Source organism: Cibotium barometz, chromosome 56, assembly GCF_041138505.1.
Source record: "Cibotium barometz isolate CiBa-2024 chromosome 56, ASM4113850v1, whole genome shotgun sequence".
Taxonomy (NCBI): Eukaryota; Viridiplantae; Streptophyta; class Polypodiopsida; order Cyatheales; family Cibotiaceae; genus Cibotium; species Cibotium barometz.
This window is the reverse complement of record NC_141101.1, coordinates 33,027,330-33,045,279: the sequence shown is the minus strand read 5'-3', so window position 1 is coordinate 33,045,279 and position 17,950 is coordinate 33,027,330. Positions and strand designations below refer to the sequence as shown.

The 17,950-nt window shown below is 44.4% G+C and overlaps 1 protein-coding gene across 1 annotated transcript in view; it reads left to right on the top strand.

The window, feature by feature from the left end:
- The first annotated feature begins 1,817 nt into the window (after positions 1-1,817).
- Positions 1,818-17,950, top strand: part of LOC147607140 (uncharacterized) — a 69,644-nt gene continuing 53,511 nt past the window's right edge. The window contains exon 1 of the mRNA XM_086791195.1: positions 1,818-2,161. Within this exon, the coding sequence (XP_086647321.1) occupies positions 2,059-2,161 (103 nt within the window). The 5' untranslated portion in view covers positions 1,818-2,058. The remainder of the gene's footprint in view (positions 2,162-17,950) is intronic.

Here is a 17,950-nt window from a genome sequence, read left to right as displayed (position 1 = left end):
TAACCCTCTCTTCTTCAGCAAAACAATCTTATGATCTTTATAATTAATCATTAGCCCTCTCTTTGTTTTAGCACAATAATCTTATGATCTTTGTATTTCAACACTAACCCTCTCTTTCCTTTAATCTTATGAGTTTTATATTTCAACACTAACCCTCCCTCAAACTTATGATCTTTATATTTCAAACCTAACCTTGTCCCTCAACACTAACCTTGCCGTTCAACACTAACCGTCTCTTTTCAATTGCACACAAGCATTGCTATCGCATGTCTTTATAAGGATCATTGACCACATGACATAATACACATATTCTCTAGTGTCCTTGGCTTTCTTCCATGGCAAAATCACTATAGAAACCCCAAGGAACATCTTTGAACTACCCCTACACCCAATAGTCCTAAACTTTAGCTTATGCTATTGTATTGAATGATAGACACTTAATCTTGGAATTAGGAATTGCAAACGATCTCACCCTGGACTCTGGAGATCTTCTCCAACAAAGTTTACAATGATTCCAAGTTGAAGGATGGAGAGCGACATAGGCTACCCAATAACACTTAGTAAACTACACTAACGTAGCTTACCATTCGACATGGTTAACGATCTCACCCTAGACTCTGGAGATCTTCTCCAACAAAGTCTACAATGATTCCAAGGTGAAGGATGGAGAGCGACATAGGCTACCCAATAACACTTAGTAAACTACAACAACGTAGTTTACCATTCGAAGGTTAAAATCACAGAATTCATTTGTAACTCCATGCCAAACTCACTAGAAAGGCATACTCTTTTGATACTCCTTATATTACCTATCTCACTAGAAATGCATACTCTTTTGATACCTCTTATATTGCCTACCTTGATGACGACGAAGAAGAAACCTTGCGAAGAAGCTAGCTCACTAGAAATGCATACTCTTTTGACACCTCTTATATTTCCTACCTTTTGATACCTCTTATATTTCCTACCTTTTGATACCTCTTATATTGCCTACCTTGATGATGATGAAGAAGAAACCTTGCGAAGAAGCTGGCATTACTTTGAGAGTATAGAGCCACCCTCTCTAGAAAACAAAGAAAAGGGGCCCAAGACCGAAAGAAGCCTCAACATTGACTTAGAGCCGTGGTCCTAAGGATACTCCTTCCATCACACTAACTAACACACAAACTCCATCACAAGCACATATCACACAACTTTTTTCTTCTCTCCTATTGTTTCCTTTGGGGAGAGTAAAGATTGCTTTTCCCATTACATGAGTATAGGTATAGTGAGATTAGGGCTTGCACATGTATAAAGTATTCCACGTGCAACCCTAATCTCACTAACACTTAATGATCCCCCCCTCCCTCCCCCTCCCCCTCCCCCTGCCCCCACCTCCACCACCTTCCTCCTCTTTTCTCTCTCTCTCTCTCTATATATATATATATATTCTGTTATTGTGAATTTATTTATCAAATGAGTGTACAAGGATTATATTATTTATTTACAATTTAACACATCAATAATGCACCATACATAGTAATTGTGGATTTATTTATCAAACAAGTGTATACGGATTATATTTAATTACTATTTATTTATAATCTAACACATCAATGATGTGCCATAGATAGTAAAATAAATCTATATATTGACATTTGAATGAAAAAAGGTTTAATTAATTTGTAATGTAGAAATAGATAGTTATTTGTGTAATAAAAATTAATATCTTGATGGATTTTTTTTCTCGAAACGTAAAATTATCACATTTCAATCTCTATAGCTGATCTTGAATGCTAGCATAAGTTAATTCTTAAATTTGTTTTTTTGGTTTTTTCTAGCATTAAAGAAAAGAGAAAAAGAAAAAGAAGAAGAGCAGGCCTCTGTGTACTTCAAGAACTCGAACGTTTTCTCAGACGAGGTATCCTACTGTGCGAGTAGAGTAGCCGTACGATTTGCCTCTCGAACCTGCTCTTTTCGTGTGTGTGTGTGTGTGTGTGTGTGTGTGCGCGTGCGCGCGGAGTGTGGTGGGTTGGGGCTTGGGTGGCTGGGGCACGTTGGGTGACAGAAAACACGAGGATGGAGACAACACATGTCATCAGGAAATTTCTGTTTGCATCTCTTGCTATGTGGGGATTACCTTTGATAATCCTCTATGTCTTCAACAAACACGTCAAACCAGGTATTAATTCTTTTATAGCTATCGTTCCTCATGATTCCTCACTTGTCTCTACATCTTTGTTGTACTGTTTTTTGCCACAATCCAATGCATCGTACATCACAAATCAGACAGTGTACCATTTTGTAACGCCATGGTCGTGGGGAGTGGAAGGACAGCGACGTTCTGATGCAGGTACACGCAAGACCAGGTTGATGTGACTGTTAAAGTACTCCAGCTCTGTTCCATGTCAGCCACGTTGAAAAGCGTTCTGAGTGTCGCTGTCGTCGTGAAAGTCGCTGCCTGTCGTCCCTCCCAAGGAACATGACGGCTGGGAATGCCTGGGGTGTATCTTTCCCATGGAAGAAAGGGGCTTCACTGGTTCCCCCTTCTCCTCCACTGGTGGAGTTCGAGAGGTTTCTGCATGCTTAGTTATCAAAATCTCCTAGAGAATCTGCAAAAGAAGGTTACCCATAATTGGATGGCCGCGATCTTCCCTCCTGGGGACCAGTGTCCATATATGGCATAGTGACAGGACACTGGTGTCCTTTCCAGGCCAGAATTGCCAGTTGATGTGGCTCTCCGCAAACTGCTAGTTTACATGGCTTCCAACTGAAAAAGGACACGAAGTGCATGTGGTGTCCTTTCTGCTTGGACCTGCCAGTTGACATGCTGGGAGCTCAACTAGCAGTTCCAACCGGAAAGGACAGCTGTCATGGTGTTGTCAGGCCTGATCTCAGTAGATATCTGGATCATGCAGGTGGAAGGTTGGTTACCTCACTCTTCTTGAGGGGCCTCCCAAGCCTATCTAACCTAGATCTCGTAAACAGAGTCCAACACAAGATTAGAGAAACTAAATAAAGGGGTGTATGCAAGCTCTCGTGTCATGTGCACACCCTATTGGTGTACAAGTGACATGGCATTCTTAGCATCCACAAGCATTAAGCAGGGCACTTGCCAGCATTCATGAGCATCAAGTATTATCCAGACATTTACAGCATGTTCCCAAGCATGGCATTTCAGCATTAATCATGGCATTCAAGCATTGAGCAAGTATTGTGGGCAGCCGACTTGTATGGACAGCAGTTTACACCAGACGACAGCACTTACATAGCCGACAGCAGCATCTTTGAGCATTTATTAGGTCATGGAGTATCCAGACTGCTGGCCGACTGCAATATACTGGCCGACCAGCAGTATAATCTCTTATAAATAGGCAATCGCATCATTCAGTCATTCAGCTTCCTACATCTCAGTGATTCCTTACGAGGGAGCAAGGGGAGTCAGAAGTTCATCATCATCATTCAGCAGATCAGCAGCATATTCAGCATTCAGTTAGAAGACATCATACGGTTCATCTCTTACCTCCTACATAGAGCCTTAGAGGAAAGCCAGCATCTCAAGGGTGGACCTCAGCTTAGGAGAAGGGCACATTCAGTCAACATCAGCATTCAGCATATCTCTTTCTTCCCGAGATAGATATTCATCTAGGACAGGCATAGATCTATTCATAGATCTTCATTGTAACCATTCATTTAATATAGTTGCATTGCATTGCATTGCATTGACACCATTGTCTATCTCTTAAGTATAATTAAGTGTAGTGTAGTTAAGCCTAAGGTTGTTTTACTAGGGTCAATCCCCTGCATGTCACATATTGTTATAATTGTTGCTATAAATAGCCAACTTGCTATAGATAGCCAATAGCCTAGTTTATTAATTTTGTACCCTAGGCCTTTGTATATGCTTGCTACCTCCTAATCCTAGGGTTCCCTAACCCTGTTGGATTAGCTCTACTTACTTTCCTTCCTCAGATGTTTCCACTCTTGGAAACAAAATCTACCTAAGCAAGAAAACCGGGGAATCTATGCTGTATATTGGCAAGTGTCTCCCAAGTCGAGTCCTCCTTTGACCTATCTTTCCACTTAATTTTATACTCAGGGATAAACTTATGGCTAAGTTGCCTTTCCCTGAAATCCATCATTGCTTCTGGTTCATGTGGGACATGGGACAAGTCCTTAACCTCAACAAGCTCCTGAGGAGTCACAATGCTATCCTCTAACTCCCAGTATCTCTTTTAGTCTATTGACATGAAAGACTGGCTGAACTTTCACATTTTGAGGCAGTTCTAGTCTATAGGCTACCTCTTCGATCTTTTTAAGGATCTGGAAAGGTCCACAGTACCTAACTCCCCACATTCCCTGTTCGTAATGTCTCTGAACTCTTCGGTATTCTCAAAATACACTAGCATTTCCTCTGATAACTTCCTTGGCGAACACTGTCTATCAGCATAAAACTGTGCTCTGCCCTGAGCACTTTGATATAGTCCCTAGCTTTGGCTAGCATTTCTTGCATATCTGCTAAGAAATCCCTAGCCGCGTCATTCTGAATACCCTTAAATTCCATAGCTACCGGAGATCTAGGTTGGCATCTGTACATCAGCATAAATGGTCTATAACCAGTGGCTACATGTTTAGCACTATTATAGGCAAACTCAACCATCGAGACGTACCTCTCCCAGTCTGATGGTCTCTTAGAGATGTAAGCACGAGGCATATCCTCCAAAACCTGATTCACCCTCTCAGTGTGCGCGTCGGACTAAGGATGATCTGAGGAACTCAAACTCAGCTTGGTCCCCAATTTTTGGAAGACTAGCTACCAGAAGTGTCGAGTAAACTTTGAGTCCCTATCACTCACTATGTCACAAGGTAAATCATATAACCTAAAAAGCTGCTCAACAAGCTGCAATGCCGATTTAGGAGTTGTTACTGCTTTCCTTGTGGGTAAAAATCTTACCATCTTGTCAATCTATCTACCACCACCCAAATGGCATCATGCCCTTTGCGAGTGTGTGGTAAACCAACGATAAAGTCCATGAAAATACTCTTCCATTTACTATAAGGGATCTCTAGAGGATGCAACATTCCTCTAGTCCGAAGGCACTCAATCGTATTCACATGACATTGATGACACTTTACCATATAGTCCTGGACTTTTGCCTTCATCTTGGGCTAGTAAAACATACGTTTTACCAAGTCATAGGTTTGCTGTACCCCTGGATGATCCGTTGTAGGAGTGTCATGACGGTCATAAGGATCCTCCTTATCTCAGCGCTATTCGGCACACAAACTCTTATCACTTTGAAACAGCAATCCATTCCGAATAAGATACTGACCTCTAGCCACCTTGACAGGTGGAACGATTCTTGAGCTCTGGTCTGTAATAAGGAATGGTTTGCCAAGATCCAATATGGCTAAAATTGGTGCATCTCTCACCATAAACATGAGCCTTTTAAAAGCTTGATCAAGCCTCTCATTTAGGTAATAGGAGCGTTAGACTTTCATCCATGTCCTTTGAGAAGGTTAGAAAAGGGAACGGTTGCGATAGAATACTCCCTCACCGACTTCTTAAGAAAGACAACGAAAGCAACCTGTCTGACAGTCGAAGGTACCGGCCAATCTAAAGCCTTTTGGTTCCACTCAAGATCTAAGCTCATCCCATCTCTAGAAATCCAATGACCTAGGTATGTGGTTTCTTTACAAAAGAATTCACACTTAGAGATTTTTGCATACGACTAGTCATTCACGCTTGGAACCCAAGACATATCTAAGGTGCTCTACGTGCTCCTCCAAAGAATGACTGAATGAAAATATTGTCTAAGAATACCAGAATGAATTTTCCCAAACAATCCCGAAAGAGATCGATCATTATCTGTTGAAAAGTAGCAGGAGCATTCGTGAGCCCAAAAGGTAATTCGAGAAACTCGTAATGACCATAGCTGGTTCGGAAACCTGTCTTAAAGACATCTTCCTGGGCTATCTTGATTTGATGATAACCCATATGAAGATCAATCTTCGTAAAATGGCTCCTTGGAGACTATCTATCAGATTGTCTGCTCTAGGTAGGGGGTATCTATTCTTGATTGTAGCTTTGTTCAACTTTTTATAGTTGACACACATCCTCCATGGTTTGTCTTTTTTATACTTTACTCTGTCGAATTTGTCCCATCCTAAGATATTCCAACAACTGCTGGGGAATCTAGCTGGCTCATCGTGTAAAGTGCAACAATCACAGGTTGAGACCATGGAATCAATCAATCCTATGGTCAACCGACTGACGGGGCAGTAAACCATGAGGTAACTTTACGGGAAAAACATCAATAAACTTTGCTTTGATGTTTTCTAACTCATGTGTCTCCGAAGCATCTAACTTACTAGATTTAAAATTAGAAGTAGCATCAGATGAAAGAGTTGGAACACTTCATAATCAAAATACGAACTTTGTTTAATATTATGAAGTTCTGCAGAGTTTACAAGAGTAGAGGGTGGGACTTGAAAATCACCCTTGAGACAAACTGGAGCATCTTCAAGTAAAAAAAGACAATGTATGATCCTTCCAGTTTACATGGACATCATGGTTATGAAATCATTCTTTACCCATAATGATATCTACCCTATCTAGATTCATCAATAAAAAATCTAGACTATCTAAATAACTCTTGATAGATATAGGTAATTGGGTCACACATTTGTCCCAGATCTAGATGCCCTACCGCCAGGTTCACACAGTAGACATGATCACTTGGCCGGGTCTCCAGTCCCAATTTTTGCATCAATTTGGCATTAATAAAATTGTGAGTGCTACTAGGATCGAATAGGAGTTTTCCCCAACAGTGAACCATGCATATGTATGAGATCATTGGGTCCGAAAACTAGCATACTAAAGTTACAATCCATGCAAGAACTATGATAAAAAAGTGTGGTATAACCTTAGGGTTACCTGTAATCTCGGTCAAACGAGCTCCTTTAGGCTTTTACTTTTTCTACACTTGAGAGCAGCTCCCTTTCCAATGGCTTGTCTAGCCACAAGTAAAGCACCGGTCCTCTTGAATGATGTGGAGGCTCTGCTCGGTCCTCTGAGTCTTCTTGGAATTGGGTTGACCTGAAGTCTGGGTCTGATTTTGAGTTTTGGAAGCCTTCACAAACCTAAACTTTCGTTTATGTTTTGGAATGTGGTTCGGACTCCGGAGTTCCCTTAGCTTTTGTGCTTCTAAGGAACATTTTTCTTACTCTTGCCGGAAATTCTCTCTTCATAATCTTTGCAAAACAGATAGCATTCTCAAGTGTTTTGCAATTGTTGTTCCTCACTTAAAGCTTATGATCTGGGGACAATCCGTGCATAAAAAAACCTATTTTTCTTGCATGTGGTCATTGGGTTGACGTCCAATGACCACCAAACTTGGTATAAGCGGTGGGGAGGTGCACCCCTTGCCCCTTCATACCAAGTTTAGTTGGCATCCGACATTATCCCAAGGACCAAATGTTGGGAAAATGGGGATTTTTTTGGGTTTGGCACCTCTTTTGAAGGGCAGCCCTTGAAATCCCCGTTTTTCCTCACTTGGTCTTGGGACAACGTCCAATGGCCACCAAAATTGGTAGGAGTGGGAAGGTATACCCATTCCCTTTTACCAAGTTTGGTTGGCATCAAACATTGTCCCTAGACCAAGTGTGGCGAAAACAAGGATTTTTTAGGTTTGGCACCTTTTGGAGAGCGGCCCTTGAAATCAAGCGAGCGACCACATCCATATGCATTACCTTCGCCTGCAACTCTCTAAACTTGTGCAAATAGGTGTCAAAAGACATGATCTTCATATCCAGCTGCGCAAATTTAGATACCACGTCATCCTCAGCCTCTGCATGAGGAACTCATCCATGAACATCTGCCCGAAACTAGCCCAAGAAATAGGCTTGTTCCGAAGCTCTCTCCACCATGACAAGGCTTTCCCTCTCAAGAGGCCTTGTACCATCTAAATCTTTGGAGCGTACGGGAGAGGATGGAATTCAAAATGAACATTCCACCTATTCAACCATGCATCAACCACTTCCTGGGTTCTCTCCTTCCTCTCCCTTGAAAAAACTGGGGTGAAGAACAGAGCTGCTGACATATGCCCTGCAGGTGCAAGAGTACTCACCACCGCCTTCTGCAGTATAGTTGTCATGTGCACACCCTATGGGTTGCACAAGTGACATGGCATCCATAACCATTTATCAGGCATTAATCCATTTATCCAGGCATTAATCCATTTATTCATGCATTCAAGCATTTATCACAGCATGTGTGGGACTATTTCAGCTCCTACATCAGCATATAAAGCATTTAATAGCATATAGAGCATTTACTACATCAGGTTGGGGCCTGTTATGACCAGCCGACAGCAGTATCAGCAGCTGACAGCATTAATATTGCATTTATTGCAGTCGTGAGGTCTTAGACACCTGGCCGACAGCAGCATACCTGCCCGACCAGCATTAGGACAGCATATATAAGCAGCACATCATACAGTCAGTGCATCATCTCCATTATCTCATCATCGTTTGTGTTCTTCAGCCCCAAGACCCTAGGTGAGCGAGGAGTTCAGCATTCAGACAGCATTCAGCATCTCATATCTCAGGCCTCTTCTCAGCGTTTCCTATCTAGGGAGCAAGGATAGACCACAGTTCAGCATACATCAGATCAGCATCTTCATAGTTCAGCATACAGCAGATCAGCATCTTCATTCAGCAGCATACAGTTCATCTTCCTACCTCCTACATAGAGGAAAGCCGGCATCTAAGGGTGGACCTCAACATTGGAGAAAGGATTAGTCATTCGTCATCAGCATTCAGCATCTCTCTCTCATCCAGAGAAGAATATTCTTTAGGACAGCATCATAGATCTGTTGAGATCTCATTGTAAACGCATTCATTTAACATCGCTACATTGCATTGCATTGACATGTCACACCATTGTCTATCTCCTAAGTATCATTAAGTGGAGTCTAGTATTAGCCTAAGGTTGTTTTACTATGGTCAATCTCCCGCATGTCACATTGGTATCAGAGCTTTACAGGGTAAGCAGCCTTAGTTTATGTTCATTCCATCAGTCATTCAGTAAGTTAGCATGTTAGTCGCTTCCGCTCAGTTAAATCCAGTTCTCAAGATCTTGCAGGCCATCCTTAGGGCTATCCATCTGCATTCTTGCATAGCATGTAGGGTTGCACATGGCTTGCATCAGCATAATAGTCATCCTAGCAGTCAGTCTAGCATCTTGCGTTTGGAAGGCATACAGGTTTTACCCATGAGTTCTCTGGGGAAGAATGACATCCATCATCCATGGAGTAAATGGAGTTTTGGGTTTCAATTGGCAACAACAGGGGGTTCTCTTCCACATAAGAAGGCGGAAGTTTGCTCCAACATCGCCTTAGGAGGTTCAGAGGTTCAGGAACGACGGAGATGGTGTGTGAAAGGATTCCACAGACAGGTCAGGGGTGACCCGGTATTTCCAAGCAGTTTTAGCAGCATTTGCCTTTCAATTCCTACAGTGAAGAAGTCTTTGGCTCAAAGGATTCAACTCTTACGGTCGACCTCAGTCCCAGGAGAAGAAGTCAAAAGGGGGCAGTGGTCTTAGTGGAGGAGGATCAACAGAGGAGTCGAAAGGTTGCTAGGTGTACCACCCAGTAACAGTTTAGCAGAGGGGAATGTCACGTGCACACCCTATGGGTTGCACAAGTGACATGGCATCCATAACCATTTAGCAGGCATTAATCCATTTATTTAGGCATTCAAGCATTTATCACAGCATGTATGGGACTGTTTCAGCTCCTACATCAGCACATTAAGCATTTAATAGCATATAGAGCATTTACTGCGTGAGGTCGGGGCCTATTATGACCAGCCGACAGCAGTATCAGCACAGCCAACAGCATTAATATGGCATTTATTGTAGTCGTGAGGTCCTAGACACGTGGCCGACAGCAGCATACCTGCCCGACCAGCATCAGTACAGCATATATAAGCAGCGCATCATACATTCAGTGCATCATCTCCATTATCTCATCATCGTTTGTGGTCTTCAGCCCCAAGACCCTACGTGAGTGAGGAGTTCAGCATTCAAAGAGCATTCAACATCTCATATCCTAGGCCTCTTCTCAGCGTTTTCTATCTAGGGAGCAAGGAGAGACCACAGTTCAGCATACAGCAGATCAACATCTTCATTCAGCAGCATATAGTTCATCTTCCTACCTCCTACATAGAGGAATGCCGGCATCTAAGGGTGGACCTCAACATTGGAGAAAGGATCAGTCATTCGTCATCAGCATTCAACATCTCTCTCTCATCTCGAGAAGGATATTCTTTAGGACAGCATCATAGATCTATTTAGATCTCATTGTAAACGCATTCATTTAATATAGCTGCATTGCATTGCATTGACACCATTGTCTATCTTCTAAGTATCATTAAGTGAAGTGTAGTATTAGCCTAAGGTTGTTTTACTACGGTCAATCCCCCGCATGTCACAATAGTGATCTGTTGATGCAATAAAGTGATCTCCTCTCGGAGATTAGCCATCTCACTACCCTGGTTCCTTGGGGTAAAGATCTCAGCTCGGAGTTTCTGCATCTCGTTGTTGAAGTAAGCCGTCTCCACCACAACTATCTCCTCCTCTTCCATCAGTATAGTATGGTGTCCAAGCTCAGTATCATGGCCAGGTTCCCCAACATCTATCCCTATGTCTTCCTGTTCTTGCTCATGATCCAATAAATCATGGAGTAAAGGAGAGGGGTTGGGGTGTTGCCATGGATATGAGAGATGGAAGAGAAGAAAAGCAAGGGTGTATCTCAGTTACTACAAAAAGAAAGGAAATTTCATACGTGCCGATCATGGTTGTTAAAGGCGTTTGGTACGAGGCAGGTATGGTACACACCTCAAAAGACTCGTATTTTTTAGAGACGTTTAGAGGCGTGTTAGAGACGTCTGTTATATTACACACACACACACACACACACACACACACAATATAGTGAGTGATAGATATATAGTGAAAGCTAAGAGAGAGAGAGAGAGAGACTAGAGTGTGTATGTATGAGCCTTGAGGGAGGGAGAGAGGGGGAGGGAGAGAGAGTGTGTGTGTGAAAGAAAAAAGAAAGAAAGAAAGCTGTATTAAACGTCTGCAGAAGGCCAAAATTGAAAGAGTGCACAGAGCGAAAGCAAAGTGGCACTAGAATGTGCTGAATAGAGAGTGCAAGAGAGAGAGAGAGATATGGAGAGAACTATGCTGAATATATTGAAGCAAAACAGTCCCAAGCAAGAGACACAGATAGTCTCATAAGTGAGGGAGCAAAATATGTACAAGACTGAATGAGAAAAGAGAGGCCAGCACCCACTATTTATAGTAAGGGAATGCTGGCCGACTGGAGTTGCAAAACAGGTCGACTGGAGCTACTGGACATGGTCGACTGGTAAATGCCAGAAAGGCTGGGAAAAATCCCAGAAAAATAGTAGAAAAAGGGGTGGCCAGCCCACAGGCAAGGGCCATGCAAAAGGGACCAAATGGGCACCATAAAAGAGCAGAATATGGGGATGAATATGCTAACACCCCCCTCTGAGCACCTGATGCTGAACAAACTCCGAGAATCCGAAGATGAGGAGCCAAGGAAGCCTGAGAAACTGGCTTGGTGAAGAAATCTGCAGCATTCTCCGCGGAAGGACAATACTCCACACGCAAATCTCCAGCAAGAACCCGTTCATGAACATAGTGATACTGAATCTCAATGTGTTTCGTACGAGCATGAAACATAGGGTTCTTGGTGATGGCGATGCAACTCTGATTGTCACACCAAAGAAGAGTAGATCCGGTAGAAGGACAGCCGAGCTCCTCCAATAATCTCCACAACCATATCGCCTCACATGCAGCATAACAAACTGCACGGCACTCCGCCTCGGTAGAGGAAAGCGCCACAGTAGGCTGCTTTTTACTGCTCCAAGAAATGGCTCCAAACCTAAGTGAAAAAACACAACCAGTGGTCGAACGCCGTGTATCTGGATCTCCAGCCCAGTCTGAGTCAGACCATCCAACAAGAGTGCGTCCTTGGCCATAAAAGATGCCAAAACCCAGAGTGCCACGCAAGTACCAGAGAACTCTGAGAGCACACCGCCAATGCTGCTAATGGGGTTTGGATGAGAAGGAACTCAATAAACTGACTGCGAATCATATGTCCAATCGGGAGTAGGTCAACCATACCAAACAACCGACGAGAACCCGATACTGTCCCTGTTCAGTCCCTGGAGAAGCATCAAGTGAAGAAAGCTTCTCACCAATTTCCATAGGAGAAGATACTGGTTTGCACCCAGTCATCTGAAATCTGTCAAGAATCTCTCGAGTGTACTTTTGCTGAGAAAAGAAAATGCCCTTCGAGGTCTGCCAAATCTCAAAGCCAAGAAAGTAATGCAAGAGGCCAAGATCCGTCATCTCAAACTCTGTCTCCAAAGCATCCATAACAGAAACAGGACGAGGAGAAGAAACCAGAGACTGAAAGTATGCATCAAACCTCTCTGGAAGTTTGGAGAGTAGCCAAATAGCCATATCTTCAGTGGAGATGTCCTTGCCACAAACAGCAAGCTCGTCCCGGAGATCTTTCATCTTCGAGATGAAAGCAGATAAAGATGGAAAGGCAGAAACTGATAAGTTGATAAGTTGCTTTTCCAACGCCAAAAATTGACTCGGAGACTTAATCTCATAGAGATCTGCAAAAGCCTTCCAAACTTCATGAGCAGCATCTGCTGTACACACGTGAGAGAGAACAACATCTTGACAGTTCAACATCAGAAAGGAGAAAACGTGTCGATCATTCGACTGCCAAATATCAATCTGTGCCTGAGTCGCACCACCGGAAGCAAGGGTGGGAGGGGTGGCATTGGTTGGTGTAACAAGCCAATCCCAGAGATCCACGCCACGCAAGGCCGATTTCACCTTCACCTTCCATAGGGTGTAGTTGGAACCATCCAACTTGGCAGACTCTTCAAATATATGAAGAGAAGTCGGTGCAGCCATCACAAAAGCTTGGGCTCAATCTCAAAAAATGCACAAACTCTGAAGAAGAAGTGTCTTCCACAGGTACCAAGAGTGCCACCAAAGCTTGCAACACCACATGCCCCCTCTGCAAAGGGGAAAGGGCCACTGGAGAGGAAAACGCAGCACAGAAGGCTGGTGTCCTGTAGAAAACAGGCCGCCTATTGTCCAATCTCCAAGTGGGAAAAACGCTGATCAGAAAACGCCAGATGGCTGCAGTTGGAGAAGCCAAAACTGGAGGAGAAGTCGCCAGACGTTGCTGTCCAAAAAACACAGCAGCAAGGGCTGTGGATCTGGGGGAAAAATGCAGAGAAGAAGGTGCTGAAAACAGGGCTGAATCTGGGGCAGCAAAGAGGTTGCTAAGCCGGGAGCTCTGATACCATGAAAGAGTGCACAGAGCGGAAGCAAAGTGGCACTAGAATGTGCTGAACAGAGAATGCAAGAGAGAGAGAGAGATATGGAGAGAACTATGCTGAATATACTGAAGCAAAACAGTCCCAAGCAAGAGACATAGATAGTCTCATAAGTGAGGGAGCAAAATATGTACAAGACTGAATGAGAAAAGAGAGGCCAGCACCCACTATTTATAGTAAGGGAATGCTGGCCGACTGGAGTTGCAAAACAGGCCGACTGGAGCTGCAAAACATGGCCGACTGGTAAATGCCAGAAAGGCTGGGAAAAATCCCAAAAAAATAGTAGAAAAAGGGGTGGCCAGCCCACAAGCAAGGGCCATGCAAAAGGGACCAAATGGGCACCATAAAAGAGCAGAATTTGGGGATGAATATGCTAACAAAAATGACCTATGAGGCCAAAATAGTACATCCTCATCATCTGGATACATCATCAAGGGTACAAAGTAAAAAGAGTAATTTCCACCGTTTGTGCATTCTAAAAGAAATATTCTAATTTACTCCATGTAGAGGGAGAGAGTGTGTGTGAGAGGGGCTGCCTTGGGCCCTTAAGGCTTAAAGCCCCCGTCTAAAGACTCAAACCAACAAATTTTTTTTTTTGGGTGGACGTCTCGGTCAAGTAGTCGAAAGCCTCGTACGCCTTTGACGCCTCGAACTGTTAGAGGCGTGCCTTGTAACAACTATGGTGCCGATTCTAAATTTGCAGAAGATATTATCCATGATGCTCCTATCCTAGATGAAGCTGGTTTGGGTGCCATGAATCAAGGGGCACCCTCACACCCCACCCCCGACAGAGTCCATCCATGACATATGGAGAGAGATCATTCATACCCTCCGTGGCTAGTGGGTGGGGGAAGTTACAAGGAGGTTCGAATTGCATGCGGAAACGTGGAGAGGCCTTCCAAGTTCCTACGCATTTGGCTGCAGGGTCCTTCCTCCTGGGCAGTGGAGGAGATCCCACTTGGCACTAGGGCCACTGGTTTGGCTATATCCCCCCCCCCCCCCCCCCCCCCTCCAACTGCAGCCATCTGGCGTTTTCTGATCAGCGTTTTTCCCACTTGGAGATTGGACAAAGCTGGAGGAGAAGTGGCCAGACGTTGCTGTCCAGAAAACGCAGCAGCAAGGGCTGTGGATCTGGGGGAAAAATGCAGAGAAGAAGGTGCTGAAAACAGGGCTGAATCTGGGGCAGCAAAGAGGTTGCTAAACCGGGAGCTCTGATACCATGAAAGAGGTGTAGAGCGGAAGCAAAGTGGCACTAGAATGTGCTATTTAACACCATTAAGACGCTCCAGAGTGTACTATATTTGGGGCATTGGGAACTTCTTCTTGATTGTGATCTTATTTAGTGTCTTGTAGTCCACACATAAATGTACAGTCTTATCTTTCTTTGCACGAATAAGATGGGTGCAATGAACGGCGAGGATAATGGGCGGATAAATCTAGCTTGGATTGAAAAATATTTAGCACCATTAAGATGCTCCATAATGTACTCTATTCTGGGCATTGGGAACTTATTCTTGATTGTGACCTTATTTAGTGCCTTGTAGTCCACACATAAATGAGCAGTCTTATGTTTCTTTTGCATGAATAAGATGGGTGTAGCGAACGGCGAGGATGATGGGCATCCACCCCAGAGTAACTGAGATAACTATTGTTCCATTTCGCCATCCAATCCTGTCATGTGCATGCACATGGACATGCTAATCCCAAGACTAATCCTTGAAGGGCAGCAGATAAATAGACTATTTAGTATTTAGGGCATGAGTAGGGCACAGGAGGACACCAGAATGGATCCCCACTAGGTTGGTGAGGTGTGAGTGGCATTCTAGGCGGGTCGGCAGCATTAATGGATTTTATGTCCATTGAAGCTGGCCGACAATAGTCGGCCAGCATGAGTGGGTGTCCCAAAGGGCCTATATAAGGCCGAGTCAGGAAATCTTTTGATTCATCTCTCCTCACTTGAGGGCAGGTCTAGAAATAGGAGCCTTGAGGTCTAGATTAGGTTTTGGGGCAAGATATGTACCCTTTTTGTACTATATGAATATACTGAAAATACGTCTATCTCTTTCTCTACTCTCCCTATCTCTTTCTCTACTCTCCCTATCTCTTTGTGTTTTGCATGAAGATGTTCCTATGAAAAGTGTTTAAGGGTGAAAGAAGACGCAGAGGTTCCGCACATGTAACATTGATATCAGAGCTTCAGGCTGGTTATGAGATATTGCTGCTGCCCATGTTCCACCCACCCCTACTGCATTGTGCAAGGATGAAACCATCGCCCGTGTCTTGATCTTTTGGTGGAAGAAGTTCTAGGAGGTTGGTTGGCGGTGTTCCACAAGACCCAAGAGGAATGGTAGCCCTGTGAGTCGGATGTAACTTGGGGCATACCAAGAAAGGCTTTCAAGAAAACGGTTCCAAGGGATGATGATCATTCAAGGGGTGGAGTGAGGATGCCAGACTCAATACAAGAAAAGAAGACCAAAGAACGTGTTTAGGGACAAAGGGCATGAAGGGCTAGGGGACAAGTGGAATTGATGCACATGTCTACACCAGACTTTGGAGTGGAATCAAGGAACGACAAGGTTTTCAGTGAAAAGGTTGCCAGGAAGGGAAGGATGACAAGTATGGGAGACCATATGTGGAGATAGGGGATGATGACAGTCATCCAGGGTCAAAAGTTGGAATGCCATCATCAAGTTTAGTAGAAGGGGATGTCATGTGCATGCACATGGACATGCTAATTCCAAGACTAATCCCTGAAGGGCAGTAGATAAACAAACTATTTAGGACATAAGCAGGGCACAGGAAGACACCAGAATGGATCCCTATGGATCAGGACCAAGTCGGCCAAGTGTGAGTGGTATTTTGGGCTGGTCGGTAGCGTAAATGGATTTTATGTCCATTGAAGCTGGCCGACAGTAGTTGGCCAGCATGAGTGGGTGTCCAAAAGGCCTATATAAGGCTTACCTTGGAAATCTTTTGTCATGTGCACAAAATGTATCTACCGTGTGCAGCACGCACACAAGACTGGCTTCAAAGCTTGGGGTAGCTTGGAGCTAGGTAGGCTGATTGGCGAGTTGGGCTAGGGATGGGACTGACGGGGGAGCGCCCAAGTGGGGATGCCCTAACAGGGGGGCCTATAAAAGGAAGGCCAAGGTCAGTTGGTCAGAGTCTTGTGAGTCTTTGCGAGAGCTCTGCGGTCAAGAGCCTGGATCTAGTGCAGATGTGCACCTGCTTCATGCAGCCGAGGTCGGCAGCAGTCTCGAGGCCCGCGGCGAGGGTACCTCCGTGGTGGTATGGGACACCGCAGGGTAGAGATTGGTCGGTGCGTCTTGCTAGTTAGCTCAGCTCGTGGTTCAGTGGGGATAGCGAGGTCTTACGGGTTTTGCCTACGGCTGTCATGGTTGGGTGGTGTCATGTGCACAGTGTGTATCTATCGTGTGCCATACGCACACAAGACTAGCTTTGAGGTTTGGGGAAGCTTGGAGCTAGGTAGGTTGATTGGCGAGCTGAGTTAGGGATAGACTAACGGGCGGGCACCCAAGTATGGACGGACGGGTGCCCAAGTGTGGACGCTCGATGACCGGCCAAGAGCCTATAAAAGGGTGGCCAAGGTTAGTCATTAGTTCATAGAGTCTTGCGTGTCTTTGTGAGAGCTCTAGCTTGGATCTAGTGCAGACGTGCACCTGCTTTATGCAGCCGAGACCGGCAGCAGTCTCGAGGCCCACGAGAGTAGCTTCGTGGCGGTATGGGATGTCACGAGGTAGAGATTGGTCGGTACGTCCATCTAGTTAGCTCAGCTCGTGGCTCGGTGGGGACAGCCAAGACTTGTGGACTTGCCCACGACTGTCAAGGTTGGGAGGTGAGTCAAGCCTGCATCATCACGTTTGCTTGGTTTTGTTTGTAGGTTTCGAGTCTTGTACCAGGAGCGTTTTACGAGGAGATGCTATGGGGATTTGACAGTGGTATCAGAGCAAGCCTCGAAAACGAGCAAGTCGGTAGGTAGAGAAGATGAGGTCTAAGAAAAGGTACGAGTTCGTGAAGATTGCTGTTTTTCTGTGTATACTGCTGTTCACTGTGTCTTGATTCCACTTTCTTCATTTCTCGTACCTTCTATGGATGTTAATGAATTAAGTGTGTTTGAAAGCAAAGAATTAAAGAAGATACTTGATTCGTTTCAAGATGTATTTCCTAAGGAACTGCCATCGGGCTTACCACTCGAAAGGGCATTAGATCATCGTATTGACCTGGTCCCTGGTTGTTAGTATTCCACCTTACAGGATGAGCCAAGCTGAGGAAGATGAGTTGGCCAAACAACTCGAAGATTATTTGAGGATGGGCCAGATCCATCCAAGTAAATCACCTTGGGGTGCACCTGTGTTGCTTAGGAGAAAGGACAACACCTGGAGAATGTGTATAGATTACAAGAGATTGAACAAGCTGACAATTAAGAACCGTTATCCTCTCCCTAGATCAGATGACTTGATTGACCGGTTAGCCAGAGCGAAGTATTTCACAA